At 49.2% G+C, this 25,756-nt stretch overlaps 1 protein-coding gene across 4 annotated transcripts in view; it reads left to right on the forward strand.

Annotated features, from left to right (window-relative positions):
* Positions 1–19,622, forward strand: part of TPM2 (tropomyosin 2) — a 72,052-nt gene extending 52,430 nt beyond the window's left edge. Inside the window, exons 6-9 of one of the 4 annotated variants that reach the window (XM_077281288.1) lie at positions 6,960–7,035; positions 7,766–7,828; positions 7,910–7,979; positions 9,887–10,378. In XM_077281288.1, coding sequence (XP_077137403.1) covers positions 6,960–7,035; positions 7,766–7,828; positions 7,910–7,979; positions 9,887–9,969 — 292 coding nt within the window. In that variant the 3' untranslated portion in view covers positions 9,970–10,378. Of the gene's footprint in view, positions 1–6,959; positions 7,036–7,479; positions 7,556–7,765; positions 7,829–7,909; positions 7,980–9,886; positions 10,379–19,212 lie in introns of those variants that run through there. The other 3 variants (XM_077281289.1, XM_077281287.1, XM_077281286.1) reach the window with 3 other exon arrangements.
* Positions 19,623–25,756: the final 6,134 nt, after the last annotated feature.

Raw genomic sequence — 25,756 nt, forward strand, 5'->3', positions numbered from 1 at the left:
CAGTCACCACTAATCCCAGGACCCCAGAATCCCCCTAATAACAGACCTGGAGTACAGGAGTGACCATCCCACCTCAGCTCTACAGTCACCACTAATCCCAGGACCCCAGAATCCCCCTAATAACAGACCTGGAGTACAGGAGTGACCATCCCACCTCAGCTCTACAGTCACCACTAATCCCAGGACCCCAGAATCCCCCTAATAACAGACCTGGAGTACAGGAGTGACCATCCCACCTCAGCTCTACAGTCACCACTAATCCTAGGACCCCAGAATCCCCCTAATAACAGACCTGGAGAACAGGAGTGACCATCCCGCCTCAGCTCTACAGTCACCACTAATCCCAGGACCCCAGCATCCCCCTAATAACAGACCTGGAGTACAGGAGTGACCATCCCACCTCAGCTCTACAGTCACCACTAATCCCAGGACCCCAGAATCCCCCTAATAACAGACCTGGAGTACAGGAGTGACCATCCCACCTCAGCTCTACAGTCACCGCTAATCCTAGGACCCCAGAATCCCCCTAATAACAGACCTGGAGAACAGGAGTGACCATCCCACCTCAGCTCTAGTCACCACTAATCCCAGGACCCCAGAATCCCCCTAATAACAGACCTGGAGTACAGGAGTGACCATCCCACCTCAGCTCTACAGTCACCACTAATCCTAGGACCCCAGAATCCCCCTAATAACAGACCTGGAGTACAAGAGTGACCATCCCACCTCAGCTCTACAGTCACCACTAATCCCAGGACCCCAGAATCCCCCTGATAACAGACCTGGAGTACAGGAGTGACCATCCCACCTCAGCTCTACAGTCACCACTAATCCCAGGACCCCAGAATCCCCCTAATAACAGACCTGGAGAACAGGAGTGACCATCCCACCTCAGCTCTACAGTCACCACTAATCCCCGGACCCCAGAATCCCCCTAATAACAGACCTGGAGTACAGGAGTGACCATCCCACCTCAGCTCTACAGTCACCACTAATCCCAGGACCCCAGAATCCCCCTAATAACAGACCTGGAGAACAGGAGTGACCATCCCACCTCAGCTCTACAGTCACCACTAATCCCCGGACCCCAGAATCCCCCTAATAACAGACCTGGAGTACAGGAGTGACCATCCCACCTCAGCTCTACAGTCACCACTAATCCCAGGACCCCAGAATCCCCCTAATAACAGACCTGGAGTACAGGAGTGACCATCCCACCTCAGCTCTAGTCACCACTAATCCCAGGACCCCAGAATCCCCCTAATAACAGACCTGGAGTACAGGAGTGACCATCCCACCTCAGCTCTACAGTCACCACTAATCCCAGGACCCCAGAATCCCCCTAATAACAGACCTGGAGTACAGGAGTGACCATCCCACCTCAGCTCTACAGTCACCACTAATCCTAGGACCCCAGAATCCCCCTAATAACAGACCTGGAGTACAGGAGTGACCATCCCACCTCAGCTCTACAGTCACCACTAATCCCAGGACCCCAGAATCCCCCTAATAACAGACCTGGAGTACAGGAGTGACCATCCCACCTCAGCTCTACAGTCACCGCTAATCCCAGGACCCCAGAATCCCCCTAATAACAGACCTGGAGTACAGGAGTGACCATCCCACCTCAGCTCTACAGTCACCACTAATCCTAGGACCCCAGAATCCCCCTAATAACAGACCTGGAGTACAGGAGTGACCATCCCACCTCAGCTCTACAGTCACCACTAATCCCAGGACCCCAGAATCCCCCTAATAACAGACCTGGAGAACAGGAGTGACCATCCCACCTCAGCTCTACAGTCACCACTAATCCCAGGACCCCAGAATCCCCCTAATAACAGACCTGGAGTACAGGAGTGACCATCCCACCTCAGCTCTACAGTCACCACTAATCCCAGGACCCCAGAATCCCCCTAATAACAGACCTGGAGAACAGGAGTGACCATCCCACCTCAGCTCTACAGTCACCACTAATCCCCGGACCCCAGAATCCCCCTAATAACAGACCTGGAGTACAGGAGTGACCATCCCACCTCAGCTCTACAGTCACCACTAATCCCAGGACCCCAGAATCCCCCTAATAACAGACCTGGAGTACAGGAGTGACCATCCCACCTCAGCTCTAGTCACCACTAATCCCAGGACCCCAGAATCCCCCTAATAACAGACCTGGAGTACAGGAGTGACCATCCCACCTCAGCTCTACAGTCACCACTAATCCCAGGACCCCAGAATCCCCCTAATAACAGACCTGGAGTACAGGAGTGACCATCCCACCTCAGCTCTACAGTCACCACTAATCCTAGGACCCCAGAATCCCCCTAATAACAGACCTGGAGTACAGGAGTGACCATCCCACCTCAGCTCTACAGTCACCACTAATCCCAGGACCCCAGAATCCCCCTAATAACAGACCTGGAGTACAGGAGTGACCATCCCACCTCAGCTCTACAGTCACCGCTAATCCTAGGACCCCAGAATCCCCCTAATAACAGACCTGGAGTATAGGAGTGACCATCCCACCTCAGCTCTACAGTCACCACTAATCCTAGGACCCCAGAATCCCCCTAATAACAGACCTGGAGAACAGGAGTGACCATCCCACCTCAGCTCTACAGTCACCACTAATCCTAGGACCCCAGAATCCCCCTAATAACAGACCTGGAGTACAGGAGTGACCATCCCACCTCAGCTCTACAGTCACCACTAATCCTAGGACCTCAGCTCTACAGTCACCACTAATCCCAGGACCCCAGAATCCCCCTAATAACAGACCTGGAGTACAGGAGTGACCATCCCACCTCAGCTCTACAGTCACCACTAATCCTAGGACCCCAGAATCCCCCTAATAACAGACCTGGAGTACAGGAGTGACCATCCCACCTCAGCTCTACAGTCACCACTAATCCCAGGACCCCAGAATCCCCCTAATAACAGACCTGGAGTACAAGAGTGACCATCCCACCTCAGCTCTACAGTCACCACTAATCCCAGGACCCCAGAATCCCCCTAATAATAGACCTGGAGTACAAGAGTGACCATCCCACCTCAGCTCTACAGTCACCACTAATCCTAGGACCTCAGCTCTAGAGTCACCACTAATCCTAGGACCTCAGCTCTACAGTCACCACTAATCCCAGGACCCCAGCTCTAGAGTCACCACTAATCCTAGGACCTCAGCTCTACAGTTACCACTAATCCCAGGACCCCAGAATCCCCCTAATAACAGACCTGGAGTACAAGAGTGACCATCCCACCTCAGCTCTACAGTCACCACTAATCCCAGGACCCCAGAATCCCCCTAATAACAGACCTGGAGTACAGGAGTGACCATCCCACCTCAGCTCTACAGTCACCACTAATCCCAGGACCCCAGAATCCCCCTAATAACAGACCTGGAGTACAAGAGTGACCATCCCACCACTGCTCTACAGTCACCACTAATCCCAGGACCCCAGAATCCCCCTAATAACAGACCTGGAGTACAAGAGTGACCATCCCACCACTACTCTACAGTCACCACTAATCCCAGGACCCCAGAATCCCCCTAATAACAGACCTGGAGTACAGGAGTGACCATCCCACCACTGCTCTACAGTCACCACTAATCCCAGGACCCCAGAATCCCCCTAATAACAGACCTGGAGTACAGGAGTGACCATCCCACCTCAGCTCTACAGTCACCACTAATCCCAGGACCCCAGAATCCCCCTAATAACAGACCTGGAGTACAGGAGTGACCATCCCACCACTGCTCTACAGTCACCACTAATCCCAGGACCCCAGAATCCCCCTAATAACAGACCTGGAGTACAGGAGTGACCATCCCACCTCAGCTCTACAGTCACCACTAATCCTAGGACCCCAGAATCCCCCTAATAACAGACCTGGAGTACAGGAGTGACCATCCCACCTCAGCTCTACAGTCACCACTAATCCCAGGACCCCAGAATCCCCCTAATAACAGACCTGGAGTACAGGAGTGACCATCCCACCTCAGCTCTACAGTCACCACTAATCCCAGGACCCCAGAATCCCCCTAATAACAGACCTGGAGAACAGGAGTGACCATCCCACCTCAGCTCTACAGTCACCACTAATCCTAGGACCCCAGAATCCCCCTAATAACAGACCTGGAGTACAGGAGTGACCATCCCACCTCAGCTCTACAGTCACCACTAATCCCAGGACCCCAGAATCCCCCTAATAACAGACCTGGAGTACAGGAGTGACCATCCCACCTCAGCTCTACAGTCACCACTAATCCCAGGACCCCAGAATCCCCCTAATAACAGACCTGGAGTACAGGAGTGACCATCCCACCTCAGCTCTACAGTCACCACTAATCCCAGGACCCCAGAATCCCCCTAATAACAGACCTGGAGTACAGGAGTGACCATCCCACCTCAGCTCTACAGTCACCACTAATCCCCGGACCCCAGAATCCCCCTAATAACAGACCTGGAGTACAGGAGTGACCATCCCACCTCAGCTCTACAGTCACCACTAATCCCAGGACCCCAGAATCCCCCTAATAACAGACCTGGAGTACAGGAGTGACCATCCCACCTCAGCTCTACAGTCACCACTAATCCCCGGACCCCAGAATCCCCCTAATAACAGACCTGGAGAACAGGAGTGACCATCCCACCTCAGCTCTACAGTCACCACTAATCCTAGGACCCCAGAATCCCCCTAATAACAGACCTGGAGTACAGGAGTGACCGTCCTACCTCAGCTCTACAGTCACCACTAATCCTAGGACCCCAGAATCCCCCTAATAACAGACCTGGAGTACAGGAGTGACCATCCCACCACTGCTCTACAGTCACCACTAATCCCAGGACCCCAGAATCCCCCTAATAACAGACCTGGAGTACAAGAGTGACCATCCCACCTCAGCTCTACAGTCACCACTAATCCCCGGACCCCAGAATCCCCCTAATAACAGACCTGGAGAACAGGAGTGACCATCCCACCTCAGCTCTACAGTCACCACTAATCCTAGGACCCCAGAATCCCCCTAATAACAGACCTGGAGTACAGGAGTGACCATCCCACCTCAGCTCTACAGTCACCACTAATCCCAGGACCCCAGAATCCCCCTAATAACAGACCTGGAGTACAGGAGTGACCATCCCACCACTGCTCTACAGTCACCACTAATCCCAGGACCCCAGAATCCCCCTAATAACAGACCTGGAGTACAGGAGTGACCATCCCACCTCAGCTCTACAGTCACCACTAATCCCCGGACCCCAGAATCCCCCTAATAACAGACCTGGAGTACAGGAGTGACCATCCCACCTCAGCTCTACAGTCACCACTAATCCTAGGACCCCAGAATCCCCCTAATAACAGACCTGGAGTACAGGAGTGACCATCCCACCACTGCTCTACAGTCACCACTAATCCCAGGACCCCAGAATCCCCCTAATAACAGACCTGGAGTACAGGAGTGACCATCCCACCTCAGCTCTACAGTCACCACTAATCCCAGGACCCCAGAATCCCCCTAATAACAGACCTGGAGTACAGGAGTGACCATCCCACCTCAGCTCTACAGTCACCACTAATCCCAGGACCCCAGAATCCCCCTAATAACAGACCTGGAGTACAAGAGTGACCATCCCACCACTGCTCTACAGTCACCACTAATCCCAGGACCCCAGAATCCCCCTAATAACAGACCTGGAGTACAGGAGTGACCGTCCTACCTCAGCTCTACAGTCACCACTAATCCCAGGACCCCAGAATCCCCCTAATAACAGACCTGGAGTACAGGAGTGACCATCCCACCTCAGCTCTACAGTCACCACTAATCCTAGGACCTCAGCTCTACAGTCACCACTAATCCCCGGACCCCAGAATCCCCCTAATAACAGACCTGGAGTACAGGAGTGACCATCCCACCTCAGCTCTACAGTCACCACTAATCCCCGGAATTCCCCTACTATACAGGGTGGGCCATTTATGTGGATACACCTAAATAAAATGGAAATGGTTGGTGATATCAACTTCCTGTTTGTGGCACATTAGTATATGGGAGGGGGGGGGGAACTTTTCAAGTCAAGAGTCGGAGAAGAAGGTTGCATTGACAATCCAACACAATGGACAGCACTTTGAACACATAAACTTGTGACTAGTGGTCATAAACTTGTAAATAACTCGTGAAAGAATAAAGTTACGTTAAAACTGAGCACACCATTGTTTTTCTTGTGAAATTCTCAATAAGTTTTATGTGTCACATGACCCTCTTCCCATTGGAAAAAATAAAGTTGGATCCAAAATGGCCGACTACAAAATGGCCGCCATGGTCACCACCCATCTTGAAAAGTTTTCCCCCTCCCATACACTAATGTGCCACAAACAGTTGATATCACCAACCATTCCCAATTTATTTAGGTGTATCCGTATAAATGGCCCACCCTGTATGATGGTGTCCACCAGTTATTGTGCACGATGGTCAGTTCTCCAGATGTCTTTGTGTGATCATAGCTCAGTTCTGGTGAAAACCATGTTAAACCTATCAGCATACCACATAGATAAAGACCCCAGAGGGTAGAAATGTCTGGAGACGTGACCGGTCGTACACTGTATAATTGGTGGACGCCATTATATGTGTGGTATGGATACAATAACTCTGGAGATTGCCGTGAACTGACTGATTTATTAGGAATATTTGGGGTCTATAGGTCCTCAGGCAACTGTCACCTCCTCCCCCGATGTCGAGTCTACACTAGTCATGGTCACCGTGATGTCACAGGTTCAGTACTCCTCAGGTCATGACATCACTCTCAGTACTAATACTGGTGGTGAGGTCCTTATGGCTGCAGTGATGTCATGGTCCCAGGAGCCATGAGGCGTTGTTGTCTGAATTTCTCTCCCGGTTTGATGTTTTTGTGGATGCTTACTCCCCGTAAACGTCGTCTGACTTTCCTTTTTTCCTTCCGGAGTCGGTACAGGGAGTTAGAAATAGAACTCCGCACAATGGACCAAGCACTGAAATCCCTGATAGCGGCAGAGGAGGAGGTATTGGAGAGAGCGCCTGCCCCAACTCTGCTGTCTATCCTCATATCTCTTCTGTCTATCAGAGGTTCTCTGCCTGTCTCTGATCTGTCACTAGATCTGAACTATGCTATGTCACCGTGCAGCCGGACGGCAGTGGCCTTCTAGGGGGGAGTTGTAGATGTGCCATATCGTTCACACTTCCATATGAGTCATCTTTGGAGGATCTTGGTCAGTGTTTGGTGCTGTCACCAGGCAGCCACTCAGTCCTCATGTCAGAGACTCCCCTTCCACCTTCTAATAGCTCCTAATTGGCCTCCTCATAATTTTCACACTTCTGCATTCTGCTCTTTCATCCTGTGTTGGCTTCTTATCTCATTTTTGCTCTTCCACCTTTCTCTCTCCTTTTCCCCTACACGCCCTCCATTCTACCCTTCCGCACTTCCCTGCTTTATGTTCCTCACACAGTAAATGTGGTGACTTGGAGGAGGAGCTGAAGACTGTCACCAATAACCTAAAGTCCCTTGAGGCTCAAGCAGATAAGGTATCATGTGCTTAATGTATACAGGAACATCTGCTGTGTGATAACAACATGTCCTGGCATCGCCTCTTATAACAACTCTGCCCTGGTCAATGCCCTGCATGGAAGCGCCACCCTCTAACATGGCTAATCCTGGTCCTGAAACGCTTGTGCCCTCATTATTCACTATCTACTAATGATGGAACCTGATCTTCTCCATCTGTCCTTCTATAGTATTCATCCAAAGAAGATCACTATGAGGAGGAGATAAGACATCTGACGGAACGGCTGAAAGAGGTGAGGCTGCACTGCTTTTGTCGAGTCTACGTCATCATGGAAGACCTTTCCACTCTATAAAATGTAACTGTCTTTTTTTAGACTGAAAGCCGAGTGGAGTTTGCAGAAAAATCAGTGGCGAAGTTGGAGAAGACCATCGATGACCTTGAAGGTAAAAATACCTATTACAGTGACACTGGCTTCGTCCTGCTGTTACGCTTATCTCATCTGATCCCAGGTTCCTCATGAAATTGTTTGCAATTTTCAGGCAAATACTATTCATAGAAATCGGTCACTAGAATTCTCTGGTGGTCTTTCATTACGTCATTATACAGACTGATGATTTATTCGTAGTCACATGACAGAAGATGTACATCCTTGTCCTTCTCAGGTTCCCAGCTTGATTGTCCAGGCTTGTTTGTGACGTTGGGTTGTCCCCAGGTGCTGATGAGCTTTCAGTAAACTGTTTTCAACTTTGATGTGACTGTGATCTAATAATCAGTCTATATAAATCAAGTATGCAGCCTTGTCCTTGTTTAGTTGTTTGTGATGTGGTTGCCGCTAATGAATCATCTGTGCCGGGTTGCCCTTTTTGGGTCATTTCAGCCGGGTTTCCTTTCTTGGGTCATCTGTGCCGGGTTGCCCATCTTGGGTCATTTCAGCCGGGTTGCCCTTCTTGGGTCATCTTTGCTGGGCTGCCCTTCTTGGGTCATTTCAGCCGGGTTGCCCTTCTTGGGTCATCTGTGCTGGGCTGCCCTTCTTGGGTCATTTCAGCCGGGTTTCCTTTCTTGGGTCATCTGTGTCGGGTTGCCCATCTTGGGTCATTTCAGCCGGGTTGCCCTTCTTGGGTCATCTGTGCTGGGCTGCCCTTCTTGGGTCATTTCAGCCGGGTTTCCTTTCTTGGGTCATCTGTGCCGGGTTGCCCTTCTTGGGTCATTTCAGCCGGGTTGCCCTTCTTGGGTCATCTGTGCTGGGTGGCCCTTCTTGGGTCATTTCAGCCGGGTTTCCTTTCTTGGGTCATCTGTGCCGGGTTGCCCTTCTTGGGTCATTTCAGCCGGGTTGCCCTTCTTGGGTCATCTGTGCTGGGTGGCCCTTCTTGGGTCATTTCAGCCGGGTTTCCTTTCTTGGGTCATCTGTGCCGGGTTGCCCTTCTTGGGTCATTTCAGCCGGGTTGCCCTTCTTGGGTCATCTGTGCTGGGTGGCCCTTCTTGGGTCATTTCAGCCGGGTTTCCTTTCTTGGGTCATCTGTGCCGGGTTGCCCTTCTTGGGTCATTTCAGCCGGGTTGCCCTTCTTGGGTCATCTGTGCTGGGTGGCCCTTCTTGAGTTGTCTGTGCTGCTTTGATCTTCTTGGGTCATCTATGCTGGTTTGCCCTCGCTGTATTGCCTGTTGGGTTTTACGGTTGGGTTGTTTTGTGCCAGGCAGTCCTTAGTGGGTTATATCTTACTAGGTTGGCCTTGCAGAGTTGTACAGTCTTTTTTTTTTTTTTATCCTGCTGAGTCTTCCTCTGGTGCTGACGGGTTCTTATTAAATCATTGTCAGCTCTGATGTGACTTAATCGATAGCCTGTACACGTCAGAATATGTGCAGCTTTGTCTTTGTAGGGTCGATATTGCTATGTTGTCCTTAAGGACAGACTTATTAATAGGCTGCCTGGGCTGGGACATCTGTAAGGTCATTTTATTAATAGAACATCTGTGCAGGGTTTTCGTTGCTGAGTTGTGTGTCTCGTTGTCCTTGCTGGGTCGCCCTTCCAGGGTCGTCCTTGTTAGACTTTATATGTTGGTTCTCTGTGTAAGGTTGTGTTCAATGTATTGATTATTGTGATTGTCCTCAATGGTTTGTCTCTTTTATGGACTGTCCATGCTGGGTTGTTTGTGGTGGTCGGTCCTTGCTTGTGTCTGTGATGGACTCTTGTGTCTTACTAGGTTACTCATGATGGTTTCGTCTTGCTCAGTTGACCTTGCTGGGTCTGACTTTTCTCTGATCCTGTCCCCTTACTGTGTTTTCTTCTCTGGTCTACTCTGCTCTGACTTTCTATGCTCTGCTCTGTGCCTTCTTTTCTCCTTGTGTTCTTTAGATGAGGTCTATGCTCAGAAGATGAAGTATAAGGCCATCAGTGAGGAGCTGGATAATGCCCTTAATGACATTACCTCTCTCTAAGCCCTGACTTCCATCCACTGTGCTCCTCTGTCGATCTACTGTTCCTGTCACTCGTGTCCTGCGGTCTGTCTCTGCTGCACACCTCAGCACCTTTCACCTCCAGAGCTTCCTCCAGGCTGGTCCTCTATGCAGATGCACATGGTCATTGCCCTGGATCTCCCTCCATGCTTCACTATTGTTATCTGCTTATTCTCTGCAGTCACTGATGACAGACATGGAGGTCTCATCCTCCACAATCTCTTCTGTCTTGTACATAAATCTGTAGACTGATCATTTGTGTGATTCCATGTCAGTGCGAGCTGATGAGACGAGTGACAGATTCCTGGACAGATCACACAGACATGGAGGCTTCTGCTGCTACTGCTCATGTTTTCTCCTTGACATTGGTGAATAAAGTGCTTCTTCTCTACTTACTATCTCTGTCGTTCTTTCATGCCTCCATGTTTTTCTCACTCATAGTTTCATATCCTCTATAAAGATCACAGTTGCCTGACATCGCACCTGTATGACACTCTGCGCAATTCGCTTGGATGACACGAAACCTTGTACACAGTCATCTGCATTTGGATACTGACCGCTGCTTGTTTGTGCAGGTACGGCGGTCCCACTGGCATGAATACGTGGGATGCCGCCTACATGTAATTCCTGCACATAGCACTCGCTCTAGTGCTAGTTGGGGCACACGGAAATTAGAATACAAGTACTCATGTAATGGAATCTACCTAGTGAATGAGCATACTGATCAGCACACCGAGACCCTGATCGCCCACCTCTGACTGCACCAACACCTGCTCTGTGTCCTGTATACTGAACGGACTGATGAGCGGCACCGAGACCCTGATCGCCCACCTCTGACTGCACCAACACCTGCTCTGTGTCCTGTATACTGAACGGACTGATGAGCGGCACCGAGACCCTGATCGCCCACCTCTGACTGCACCAACACCTGCTCTGTGTCCTGTATACTGAACGGACCGATTAGTGGCACCGAGACCCTGATTGCCCATCTCTGAGTGCACCAACACCTGCTCTGTGTCCTGTATACTGAACGGACTGATGAGCGGCACCGAGACCCTGATCGCCCACCTCTGACTGCACCAACACCTGCTCTGTGTCCTGTATACTGAACGGACTGATCAGCACACCGAGACCCTGATCGCCCACCTCTGACTGCACCAACACCTGCTCTGTGTCCTGTATACTGAACGGACTGATCAGCACACCGAGACCCTGATCGCCCACCTCTGACTGCACCAACACCTGCTCTGTGTCCTGTATACTGAACGGACTGATGAGCGGCACCGAGACCCTGATCGCCCACCTCTGACTGCACCAACACCTGCTCTGTGTCCTGTATACTGAACGGACTGATGAGCGGCACCGAGACCCTGATCGCCCACCTCTGACTGCACCAACACCTGCTCTGTGTCCTGTATACTGAACGGACCGATGAGCGGCTCTGAGACCCTGATCGCCCATCTCTGACTGCACCAACACCTGCTCTGTGTCCTGTATACTGAACGGACCGATTAGTGGCACCGAGACCCTGATTGCCCATCTCTGAGTGCACCAACACCTGCTCTGTGTCCTGTATACTGAACGGACTGATGAGCGGCACCGAGACCCTGATCGCCCACCTCTGACTGCACCAACACCTGCTCTGTGTCCTGTATACTGAACGGACTGATGAGCGGCACCGAGACCCTGATCGTCCATCTCTGACTGCACCAACACCTGCTCTGTGTCCTGTATACTGTAAGGACTGATCAGCACACCGAGACCCTGATCGCCCATCTCTGAGTGCACCAACACCTGCTCTGTGTCCTGTATACTGAACGGACCGATTAGTGGCACCGAGACCCTGATCGGCCATCTCTGACTGCACCAACACCTGCTCTGTGTCCTGTATACTGAACGGACCGATGAGCGGCTCTGAGACCCTGATCGCCCATCTCTGACTGCACCAACACCTGCTCTGTGTCCTGTATACTGAACGGACCGATTAGTGGCACCGAGACCCTGATTGCCCATCTCTGACTGCACCAACACCTGCTCTGTGTCCTGTATACTGAACAGACTGATCAGCACACCGAGACCCTGATCGTCCAACTCTGACTGCACCAACACCTGCTCTGTGTCCTGTATACTGAACGGACCGATTAGTGGCACCGAGACCCTGATCGCCCATCTCTGACTGCACTAACACCTGCTCTGTGTCCTGTATACTGAACGGACTGATCAGCACACCGAGACCCTGATCACCCACCTCTGACTGCACCAACACCTGCTCTGTGTCCTGTATACTGAACCCACCGATGAGCGGCACCGAGACCCTCATCGCCCACCTCCGACTGCACCAACACCTGCTCTATGTCCTGTATACTGAACGGACCGATTAGTGGCACCGAGACCCTGATCGCCCATCTCTGACTGCACCAACACCTGCTCTGTGTCCTGTATACTGAACGGACCGATTAGTGGCACCGAGACCCTGATCGCCCATCTCTGACTGCACCAACACCTGCTCTGTGTCCTGTATACTGAACGGACCGATTAGTGGCACCGAGACCCTGATCGCCCATCTCTGACTGCACTAACACCTGCTCTGTGTCCTGTATACTGAACGGACTGATCAGCACACCGAGACCCTCATCGCCCACCTCCGACTGCACCAACACCTGCTCTGTGTCCTGTATACTGAACGGACCGATTAGTGGCACCGAGACCCTGATCGCCCATCTCTGAGTGCACTAACACCTGCTCTGTGTCCTGTATACTGAACGGACCGATTAGTGGCACCGAGACCCTGATCGCCCATCTCTGAGTGCACTAACACCTGCTCTATGTCCTGTATACTGAACGGACCGATGAGCGGCTCTGAGACCCTGATCGCCCATCTCTGACTGCACCAACACCTGCTCTGTGTCCTGTATACTGAACGGACCGATGAGCGGCTCTGAGACCCTGATCGCCCATCTCTGACTGCACCAACACCTGCTCTGTGTCCTGTATACTGAACGGACTGATGAGCGGCTCTGAGACCCTGATCGCCCATCTCTGACTGCACCAACACCTGCTCTGTGTCCTGTATACTGAACGGACCGATGAGCGGCACCGAGACCCTGATCGCCCATCTCTGACTGCACCAACACCTGCTCTGTGTCCTGTATACTGAACGGACCGATTAGTGGCACCGAGACCCTGATCGCCCATCTCTGACTGCACCAACACCTGCTCTGTGTCCTGTATACTGAACAGACTGATCAGCACACCGAGACCCTGATCGTCCAACTCTGACTGCACCAACACCTGCTCTGTGTCCTGTATACTGAACGGACCGATTAGTGGCACCGAGACCCTGATCGTCCATCTCTGACTGCACCAACACCTGCTCTGTGTCCTGTATACTGAACAGACTGATCAGCACACCGAGACCCTGATCGTCCAACTCTGACTGCACCAACACCTGCTCTGTGTCCTGTATACTGAACGGACCGATTAGTGGCACCGAGACCCTGATCGCCCATCTCTGACTGCACCAACACCTGCTCTGTGTCCTGTATACTGAACGGACCGATTAGTGGCACCGAGACCCTGATCGCCCATCTCTGACTGCACTAACACCTGCTCTGTGTCCTGTATACTGAACGGACTGATCAGCACACCGAGACCCTGATCGCCCATCTCTGACTGCACCAACACCTGCTCTGTGTCCTGTATACTGAACGGACCGATGAGCGGCACCGAGACCCTCATCGCCCACCTCCGACTGCACCAACACCTGCTCTGTGTCCTGTATACTGAACGGACCGATTAGTGGCACCGAGACCCTGATTGCCCATCTCTGACTGCACCAACACCTGCTCTGTGTCCTGTATACTGAACGGACTGATGAGCGGCACCGAGACCCTGATCGGCCATCTCTGACTGCACCAACACCTGCTCTGTGTCCTGTATACTGAACGGACTGATCAGCACACCGAGACCCTGATCACCCACCTCTGACTGCACCAACACCTGCTCTGTGTCCTGTATACTGAACCCACCGATGAGCGGCACCGAGACCCTCATCGCCCACCTCCGACTGCACCAACACCTGCTCTATGTCCTGTATACTGAACGGACCGATTAGTGGCACCGAGACCCTGATCGCCCATCTCTGAGTGCACCAATACCTGCTCTGTGTCCTGTATACTGAACGGACCGATGAGCGGCTCTGAGACCCTGATCGCCCATCTCTGACTGCACTAACACCTGCTCTGTGTCCTGTATACTGAACAGACCGATGAGCAGCACCGAGACCCTGATCGCCCATCTCTGACTGCACTAACACCTGCTCTGTGTCCTGTATACTGAACGGACTGATCAGCACACCGAGACCCTCATCGCCCACCTCCGACTGCACCAACACCTGCTCTATGTCCTGTATACTGAACGGACCGATGAGCGGCTCTGAGACCCTGATCGCCCATCTCTGACTGCACCAACACCTGCTCTGTGTCCTGTATACTGAACGGACTGATGAGCGGCACCGAGACCCTGATCGCCCATCTCTGACTGCACCAACACCTGCTCTGTGTCCTGTATACTGAACGGACCGATGAGCGGCACCGAGACCCTGATCGGCCATCTCTGACTGCACCAACACCTGCTCTGTGTCCTGTATACTGAACAGACCGATGAGTAGCACCAAGACCCTGATCGTCCAACTCTGACTGCACCAACACCTGCTCTGTGTCCTGTATACTGAACGGACCGATGAGCAGCACCGAGACCCTGATCGTCCATCTCTGACTGCACCAACACCTGCTCTGTGTCCTGTATACTGAACAGACCGATGAGTAGCACCAAGACCCTGATCGCCCATCTCTGAGTGCACCAATACCTGCTCTGTGTCCTGTATACTGAACGGACCGATGAGCAGCACCGAGACCCTGATCGCCCATCTCTGACTGCACCAACACCTGCTCTGGGTCCTGTATACTGAACGGACTGATCAGCACACCGAGACCCTGATCGCCCATCTCTGACTGCACCAACACATGCTCTGTGTCCTGTATACTGAACGGACCGTTAGTGGCACCGAGACCCTGATCGCCCATCTCTGAGTGCACCAACACCTGCTCTATGTCCTGTATACTGAACGGACCGATGAGCGGCACCGAGACCCTGATCGCCCATCTCTGACTGCACCAACATCTGCTCTGTGTCCTGTATACTGAACAGACCGATGAGCAGCACCGAGACCCTGATCGCCCATCTCTGAGTGCACCAACACCTGCTCTGTGTCCTGTATACTGAACGGACTGATCAGCACACCGAGACCCTGATCGCCCATCTCTGAGTGCACCAACACCTGCTCTGTGTCCTGTATACTGAACGGACTGATGAGCGGCACCGAGACCCTGATTGGCCATCTCTGACTGCACCAACACCTGCTCTGTGTCCTGTATACTGAACGGACCGATGAGCGCCACCGAGACCCTGATCGCCCAGCTCTGACTGCACCAACACCTGCTCTGTGTCCTGTATACTGAACGGACCGATGAGCGGCACCGAGACCCTGATCGCCCATCTCTGACTGCACCAACATCTGCTCTTTGTCCTGTATACTGAACGGACCGATTAGTGGCACCGAGACCCTGATCGCCCATCTCTGACTGCACCAACATCTGCTCTTTGTCCTGTATACTGAACGTACTGATTAGTGGCACCGAGACCCTGATTGCCCATCTCTGACTGCACCAACATCTGCTCTTTGTCCTGTATACTGAACGGACCGATTAGTGGCACCGAGACCCTGATCGGCCATCTCTGACTGCACCAACACCTGCTCTGTGTCCTGTATACTGAACGGACCGTTGAGCGGCACCGAGACCCTGATCGCCCATCTCTGACTGCACCAACATCTGCTCTTTGTCCTGTATACTGAACGGACCGATTAGTGGCACCGAGACCCTGATCGCCCATCTCTGACTGCACCAACATCTGCTCTTTGTCCTGTATACTGAACGGACTGATTAGTGGCACCGAGACCCTGATCGCCCATCTCTGACTGCACCAACATCTGCTCTTTGTCCTGTATACTGAACGGACCGATTAGTGGCACCGAGACCCTGATCGGCCATCTCTGACTGCACCAACACCTGCTCTGTGTCCTGTATACTGAACGGACCGATGAGCGGCACCGAGACCCTGATCGCCCATCTCTGACTGCACCAACATCTGCTCTTTGTCCTGTATACTGAACGGACCGATTAGTGGCACCGAGACCCTGATCGCCCATCTCTGACTGCACTAACACCTGCTCTGTGTCCTGTATACTGAACGGACTGATGAGCGGCACCGAGACCCTGATCGCCCATCTCTGAGTGCACCAACACCTGCTCTTTGTCCTGTATACTGAACGGACCGATTAGTGGCACCGAGACCCTGATCGCCCATCTCTGACTGCACCAACATCTGCTCTTTGTCCTGTATACTGAACGGACTGATTAGTGGCACCGAGACCCTGATCGCCCATCTCTGACTGCACCAACATCTGCTCTTTGTCCTGTATACTGATTGGACTTCAGCCATATGATTTGTTTTACAAAAATGTCCACTGACAATATATAGGCACTTTAAAAAAATGCTTAATACCACAAATCCGACCCCCGGGAACCAGAGGTCAAATAACGAAAAGATCTACTACGTTAAAATATTGAATTTTTATTTAATCATTGTAACGGGGTCTTCCGTGCTGGAGTACCTCTTTCAGTACCACCCCGTGTTTCAGGAGGTCCACTCTGCTATAGCTGGAGTCTGAATGAAGGACGCTGGCTGGAATTCCTTGATTACATGGGCGCAGATAACATATCACTGCTTCTCCACGTATTTCCAGTGTGACAACACTTTACTCACAGGACACAGAATATATCTCACACAGGTACAGAGGGCAGGCCTATTGAAAAGCGGCAGGCCAGACATACATTACAATAGCCGCAGGGGGCCGGAGCCTGCCGATATTTACTGTGGGAATTACAAAGGTGGGAGAGGTCAGAAGGGGGATATCTTGTCCCCTCTGCCCAGGGGCGCAGCCTGTGGACTGATGCATTTCACATGGAACCTATTATACATACGTACTGTATAACTGCACAACATAATCTGGGTGCTGAGGGGTTCCGTAACAATCATAAGTATAAAAAAATGAAAAGCAGAGATGCCTAAATAGGGGACGCTGAGTGTGAATAAAAATGAGGTAGAATTAAGATAGCAAGAAGGTATCACAGCCATAAATGGTTATATATCCAATAATTGGATAAAGGGAAATGAATGGTACACGGTAAATAAATACTATACACACAGCAGACTACACTGGTGTGTTACATCACAATATGCCCACCTCAGAGGCCCCCTCACCCTGACGCATGATTTCCCGTCAGCTTCTTCCGCAGGCGCTGCAATCCTTTTCATTATTCCCACTTATTATAGTCTGCTTTGTGATTACTTTTCATAATTGTTCAATAAAAGTTCTCTTTATATTCACTGATCTCCTCTTCCCTTTCCCTCATTGTGTGTCTACTGATGTGAATTATTTATTGACTCTCCAGATGCCCAATAGTAACGATTACTTGATCTGCATCCCCTGGGTCATCCGAAACCTCTGCTCAGCAATGCTCCCTACATTCGGGGAGACCGGGTATAAAATGGCTCTGCATTGTAAGTCTGGGGTTGTGGAAAGCTGGATAAGCTGCCCCATAAGGACTGTAATGGCATCTGCTAGTGGCCGTTCTGTTATCTGTTACCTAATAGAGATGAATAACCTGACAGGAACTCTCAGCGGATTCCTATGGTTTGTTTTCCCCTCCCAGCCGCCTGTCTCACTTCGCCATCTCGCTCTTCCTCCCATTCAATTTCTCTGTCCACCTCCTCCTTCCTCCCGATTTTTATGTCCAGCTCCTCCTCCCTTTCAATTCCTGTGTTTACCTCGTCCTTCCAGGTCCCTTGGCCCACCTCCTTCCCACTTCCTCTGTCCACCTTCTCCTTCCTCCCGGTTTCCCTGTCCGCCTCTTCCCTCCTCCCGATTTCTATTCTATGTCCGCCCCCCTTCCCGATTTCTCTGTCTGCCTCTTCCTTCCTTCCGGGTTCTATTCTATGTCCGCCTCCTTCTTTCCCCCCTCCCCTCCTGGTTTCTCTGTCCATGTCCTCCTGCCTTTCGATTCCTGTGTTTACCTCCTTCCAGGTTCCTTGGTCCACCTCCTTCCCACTTTCTCTGTCTACCTTCTCCTCCCTTCTGGTTTCTCTGTTTGCCTCTTCCTCCCTCCTGGTTTCTCTGTCCGCCTCTTCCTCCCTCCCGGTTTCTATTCTATGTCCGCCTCCTTCTCCCCCCTCCGTCCCAGTTTCTCTGTCCACCTCTTCCTCCCTCCCGGTTTCTATTCTATGTCCGCCTCCTTCTTTCCCTCCTCCCCTCCTGGTTTCTCTGTCCTTGTCCTGCCTTTCGAATCCTGTGTTTACCGCCTCCTTCCAGGTTCCTTGGTCCACCTCCTTCCCACTTCCTCTGTCCACCTTCTCCTCCCTCCCGGTCTCTCTGTTTGCCTCTTCCTCCTTCCCGGTTTCTGTTCTATGTCCGCCTCCTTCTTTCCCCCCCATGGTTTCTCTGTCCATGTCCTCCTGCCTTCTGATTCCTGTGTTTACCTCCTCCTCCTTCCCACTCTTCTGTCCACCTGCACCTCTCTCTCAGTTCCTATGTGAATCTCCTTTTCCTGGTTCTTTTCTATCATTCCTTTTATCATCCACCTCCTCCTTCCTGGCTCTTCTGTATTGCTCCTGGCTCTTCTATACATCTGTCTTGCTGCCAGCTATTCAGGACTGTCATCCAGTCATCTGCTGCCTGGTTCTACTTCTGTCCTCCTAAAGTTCCGGACTTCTCTTCTGTGGCTGATCTTTTCCTTCTGTGCTGGAGACTGTTTTCTCACAGATGTCACTGAGGAGCAGGCTTCTGGTATGTACCGGTACGGATGAGACATCGCACGTCAATAGTGTGCACCTATCCCCGGTATGTGTGCATTTGGACAGATTGTGTGATGTTAGAGTTGGATTTTGGTCATGGACAGGTTTCAGATTGTCATAACCTGAATGTGAGTGACAATATTGAATGCTATGGTTGATCAATATGTCTCCAGTTGATTGCTCTGGTTGATCATTGTGGCTGGTTTCTCTGGTTAGTCGCATTGATCACTGGTTTCTTGTTTGTTCCTTCAGAGACCTTGTCATCAGCCAAGGAAGAGAAGCTGGAAATTCAGCAGACGCTGGACCAGACATTGGTGGAGCTGAACAACATGTAACCTGCAGCCCGACAGATCAGACTGTCACAGTCTCGGGCCCCATTCATTAGCCACTCGCACAGTTGTACCCCATGAATATTGTCTCACGCTGTCACTGTCCCAGCTACCCAAAATGCCTGATTCTACAGAGATGCCCAACCATGAATGATACATTCTCCGTGGCCTCCCTTCAGCTCCATCATTTCCAGATGCGGAAACAAGAAGAAAAAGATGTTTTGGAAGATCTTGGCTTTTCACAATGACTTAATATGACACATGATGTGTGCGCCATGATCGTGTGATGTATATAGGATCTGTGTACCCTAATAAACCTGGTGCATGAACTCATCATGTGTTCTAAGGTTCTCACGAGGGACTGCTCCTCCGACTTTTCTGTCATCTCTCTACACTTTCCTGGTAGTGTGAAGTGGTGCGCTGCTCCCTACATATGGTCATATTGGAGAGCAACACTGTTTATTGGGGACGTGAATTTATCCTTCGTCTCACACTGGCTGGTCTGATTGGTAATATTATCATGCTGGCATAGTGATATATATGTATGATTTATAAATACCACTGGTGGAGAAAGATAAAGGCAATGTCAGTTGCAGCAGCCCTTCTTCATCAATACCATCTGCCGCAACCCTGATTCATAACCACAATAGTAATGTCACGACTCAACTGTTGGGGGACCAGGGGCTTTTTTTCCTGTCCCTAACACTACGGGGCACCCTAGCTTGCCCTACTCCCCGGGATACTTCTGAAGGTGAAGATGCCGGGGCCTCCACCCTTGCCTTATCTCCTAAGTTAGCCCTCCATCTGTTCTTTTCCCCCACCGAGGGAAGGGGGGGCGCTACTGTGTACCGCAGTACACCAATCCAATAAACAAGGCAACACAAATGAGGGTTAACAGAAAACTCTAGGCATACAAAATATTCACTCACATATAACAGAGGAATTTATAGGGGCGTGGAGGTAGGGGAATAAACCAAAATAGAGAAGGATAAGGAATTACCACATATACAAACCAAGCAACAGTCACAGATAACTCCTCCAACACTCCTCATGTAAACACCACTCCTCCCAGCCATGCAGCGTAGGCTAGCTCTGACATAGCTTTCAATCAGAACCCAGATGATAAAGTGGATAGGAGTGGCCTACTGAGCTCAACTGAGCGCCCAGAGCTCCCAACATGGCCGATTAACCCTTGTTCTGCCAAAATAAATAAACACCATTTAAAAAGAAGGAAAAGTGCTTCTTTTCAGTGCTGGAGTAGGAGCACTCAGACGCTGCAGTCTTCTATCTTCTCTCTGTTGCGGTAACCCCGTGACAAGTGGCTGCAGTAGATCTACTTTCATAAATGAGGACTGCTGCAGCTGTTATTTGGCCTATGAAGCAGGGTTGCTGTCGATGATTTAGGGTTCATTGAAAAAGGCTGCTGCAACTACACTTAGGCTCAATAGCAACTGCATCAGTTCACTTTAATAAGCACAGTAGAAGCTGCTGGAGCACCCAATCATGAGCCAATAGCTGCTGGAGCACTCATTCATGAGCGAATAGCTGCTGCAGTGACCTCCATTCATGAGCCAATAGTAGATTCATAGAATGGTAGAGTTGAAAGGGGCCTCCTTGGTCATCTGGTCCAACCCCCTGCTCAAAGCAGGATTCACTAAATCATCCCAGACAGATGTCTGTCCAGCCTCTGTGTAAAGACTTCCATTGAAGGAGACTCACCACCTCTCGTGGCAGCCTGTTCCACTCATTGATCACCCTAAGTTTTTTCTGATATCTAATCTGTGTCTCCTCCCATTCAGTTTCATCCCTTTGCTTCTAGTCTTTCCTTGTGCAAATGAGAATAAAGATGATCCTTCCACAATGTGACAGCCCTTGAGATATTTGTGGACTGCTATTAAGTCTCCTCCCAGTCTTCTTTTTTTCAAGCTAAACATTCCCAGATCCTGTAACCGTTCCTCATAGGACATAGTCTGCAGACCGGTCACCATTCTGGTCGCTCTTCTCTGAACTTGCTCCAGTTTGTTGATGTCTTTTTTAAAATGTGGTGCCCAAAACTGGACACAGTATTCCAGGTGAGGTCGACCAAAGAGGAGTAGAGGGCAATAATGACTGCGCGTGATGTAGACTGTATATTTCTGTTGATACATCCCAGAACTGTATTTGCCTTTTTTGCTGCTGCATCACACTGTTGACTCATGTTCAGTCTGTGATCTATTAGTATACCCAAGTCTTTTTCACATGTGCTCTTGCTTAGCGCTATTCCTCCCATTCTGTATATGCTTTTTCATTTTTATTGCCCAGATGTAATACTTTGCATTTTTCCTTGTTAAAAACCATTCTGTTAGTTGCTGCCCACTGCTCCAGTTTATTTATATCTTTTTGAATTCTCTCTCTCTCTTCTCTCGTATTAGCTATCCCTCCTAGCTTTGTGTCAGAAAATTTAATTAGTGTGCCCCCAAATTCTTCATCTAAATCATTGACAAAAATGTTGAACAATACAGGGCCCAGGACAGAGCCCTGTGGTACCCCACATGAGACATTCTTCCAACTGGATGTGCAGCCATTTATGACCACTCTTTGGGTCCGATCACTAAGCCAGTTATGAATCCACCTAACAGTTGCCTTGTACATTCCATACGTAGTCATTTTTTCAATAAGGATGGTGTGAGATACATTGTCAAATGCTTTGCTGAAGTCAAGATATACTATATCTACAGCATTTCCCTGATCCACCCAGTCAGTGATTCTGTCATAGAAGGAAATTAAGTTAGTCTGACATGACTTATTAGTTACAAACCCATGCTGGCTCTGGTTAATCACTTCATTCTTATCCAGGTACTTACATACATGTTGTTTAATAATGTGTTCAAAGATCTTTCCTGGTATGTAAACAGACTCACCGGCCTATAGTTCCCTGGGTTCACCTTCTTCCCCTTTTTGAAGATAGGAGCAACATTTGCGCTTCCCCAGTCTTCTGGGACTTCTCCTGTTCTCCAAGAATTTTCAAAGATTATGGAGAGTGGTTCAAAAATTTCTTCTGCTATCTCCTTCAGTACTCTGGGGTGTAATTCATCTGGACCTGGAGACTTGAATTCATTTATGTTAGCTAAGTGTTTCCTCACTATCTTTCTGATTATAGATATCCTGGATTCTTCTATTCCTTTAATAAGATAGTGAAGATCAGTTGATGTTACATTTCCTTTCTGAGAGAAAACAGATGCAAAATAGGAATTTAACCCATTATCTACCAATGTCCTTTTTTTGGGACGCCTAATCTTTAGCTTCTAGCAACTAAGATTTTATAATTTTTATAATTAGGTCCAATTTTTTGTGTTGTGTTTGTAGAATGAATGTTTTCAAAATAGGAAATCATGTCATTGTCATTTTTAATTGAATATTGGGACTCCCTTATCTGAAAAATCCGTACTTGAAAAATTTTTGCAAATTATGTTTCTGATTCATTAGGACCCAAATCATTAAAAATCTGTCATTAAAAATAAAAAAATAAAAAATGAAAATTGCTAATTTGGCAATTAATGGGTTAAAAGTTCGGCCTGCTCAACATCCTTTCTTACCATTTCATCATTTTCATCCTATAAAATCCTATAGCATCTTTGACTTTTCTTTTACTTTTGACATATCCCCAAAATCTTTTTTTTATTGCTTTTGATGTCTCTTGCAAGCCTTAATTCATTGCCAGCTTTAGTAATCTGATTTGTGCCCTGCAGGTTCTGCAGACAGTATTATATTCTTCTTTAGATATACCTCCCTCTTTCCATTTTATAAACATTTCTTTCTTCCTTTTTAGCATGTGTTTAAGTTCTGTGTTCATCCATCCTGGTTTCTTTAAATGCTTTGTATTCTTCCCTCTTTTTGGAATTGTCACAATTGTGCTTTGAGAATCTCATTTTTAAAGATTTCCCATCCTTCCTGGACATTGTTGTCCTTTTTTTTAAATCAGATACATTTTTATTTAACCAAATTCAAGGTACAAAGCAATAAAACAAAAATCGTAATGAGAACAACATTAACAATGGTCATTAGTTTCAGAAATTCCCTTTCTCCCTTCCCCTCCCCCTCCCCCCATTACATACAAGAGCAGTGAATAATGCATGGTATAACCTAAGTTCAGGGTCATCTCTCCACCCAAGGTGTCCATAGTGTCTCAAATGTTCTTATGCCTTTTTCTCTTAACATAAATGTTTTTTTTTCCGTATTCACAATAGAGTCAGACTGTCTGAAAAATTCCCTCAACGTTGGCGGATCTTCATTTATCCAGTATCTGGCGATTAGTTTCCACGCAATATATAATAATCTAGCTATTGCCACCTTATATTTATTATGTACCAGGACCTCCTCCACATATCCCAGTATACACACCACAGGATCCCTCTCAATCCTACAACCATACGCTCCTCCTATGGCATTAAGCACCGCTGTCCAATATGGGTTCAGATTTGGACACTGCCATAACGTATGGAGAATTCCAGCCCCCTCCACCCGGCAGCGAGGACACTCAGAAGTCTGTCTCAGACCTATTCTATAGAGCCATTCAGGCGTCCTATATACTCTATGGAGCACATATATCTGCGAGAGTCTGACCGGTTCACTCAGCGATAATTGGGGTATATATTCCATAATCACTTCCCATTTATCTTTCTCCATCCTACCCCAATTCCTCCTCCCATTTCCCCTGTGCTCTAATAGGAAAATTATAAAAGTATGCATTAGATCCTTATAAATGCCCGACACCACCCCTTTTGTTCCCCCCTCTACGCAGACATAATCAATCAATATATCCTTGTGAATCTCCATAGTCATCGTCTTTCTCTGCGTAACATAAACATGCTGAAACTGTCCATATTGAAATCTGCAGACGTCCGGTAGCCCGTAATCCTCCTGCAACTTTCCAAAGGGCACCAGTGTTGTGAACTCTGTTTTCAGGCTCCCTCTTGTGGTCACAGGTGGTATTGTGTGACTTTTGTTTTGGGCTCCCCCTGGTGGCTTTGTTTGTTATCCTGTGGGTCTTGTTGTGAATTCTATTTTTGGGCTCCCTCTAGTGGTCACAAGCGGTACTGTGTAGTGTTGTCTTCTGCAGGTTGGCTGCATCAGCTGGTTCGTTATCCTTGGTTGGTTTCCTATTTAGCTCACCTGGAGACTCAGTTCCTTGCCTGCTATCAATGTATTCAGTGCTCTTCAGATTCCTTGTGTCTACCTTGCTCCCAGTCTCTCCAAGACAAGCTAAGTTTTTGTTTGATCATTTTTTGATTATCAGTGTTCATTATGTTTTTAGTCCAGCTCGCTAAAATGTGATTTCCTCGCTTGCTGGTTGCTCTAGTGGGCTGAGTTTCTCCCCCCACACCGTTAGTTGGTGCGGGGGTTCTTGAAATCTCAGTGTGGATATTTTGTAAGGGTTTTTTACTGACCGCATAGATTCCCTTTTCTATTTTCTGCTATCTAGTATTAGTGGGCCTCATTTGCTGAATCTGCTTTCACCCCTGTGTATGTGCCTTCCTCTTACCTCACCGTTATTATCTGTTGGGGGCTTCTATATCTTTGGGGATTATTTCTCTGGAGGCAAGAGAGGTCTTTCTTTCTCTCTAGGGGTAGTTAGTTCCTCAGGCTGGCTCGAGACGTCTAGGATTTTTAGGCACGTTCACCTTCTACTTCTAGTGTGTTTGGATAGGTTCAGATTTGCGGTCAGTCCAGTTTGCCACCTCCCTAGAGCTTGTCCTATGTTTGTTACTTAGCTGGAGTAATTTGTGATCCTCAACCACTAAGGATCATAACAGGGTCTGTGGCTGATCAGCTGCCTCGTTATTCACTTGGGAGTTTCCTATTTAGCTCTGTTTCACTTCCACTTGTTGCCGGCTGTCAATGTACTCTGTGCTATTCTGATTACTCCTGATTATCTTCGGTTTCAGTCTCTTCAGGAGAAGCTAAGTTCTGTTTAATTATTTTTTGCTCATCAGTCTGCAATATGATTTCTGTGTATGATGAGTTTAGTCCAGTTTGCTAATATGTGATTTCTTGCTCTGGTTTGCTCTGGGATACAGAGTTGCTTCCCTCGCACCGTTAGTTGGTGCGGGGGCTCGAGCAATCTCTGCGTGGATATTTTGAATAGGGTTTTTAATTGACCGCACAGTTCCCTTTCTATTTTCTGCTATCTAGTGTTAGCGGGCCTCATTTGCTAAATCTAATTTCATCTCTGCGTTTGTGCTTTCCCCTTAACTCACCGTTAATATTTGTGGGGGGCTATTCTATATCTTTGGGGTCATTTCACTGAGGCAAGTGAGGACTTTCGTTCCCTCTAGGAATAGTCAGTTTCTCAGGCCGTGACGAGACGTCTAGGATTTTCAGGTAATGTTCCACGGCTGCCGATAGTTGTTTGCGGATAGGATCAGGTTGCGGTCAATTCAGTTACCACTTCCCAGAGTTTGTAGTCGGTTTAGTTACTTAGCTAGTCC

Source organism: Ranitomeya variabilis, chromosome 1 (assembly GCF_051348905.1).
Source record: "Ranitomeya variabilis isolate aRanVar5 chromosome 1, aRanVar5.hap1, whole genome shotgun sequence".
Lineage (NCBI taxonomy): Eukaryota > Metazoa > Chordata > Amphibia > Anura > Dendrobatidae > Ranitomeya > Ranitomeya variabilis.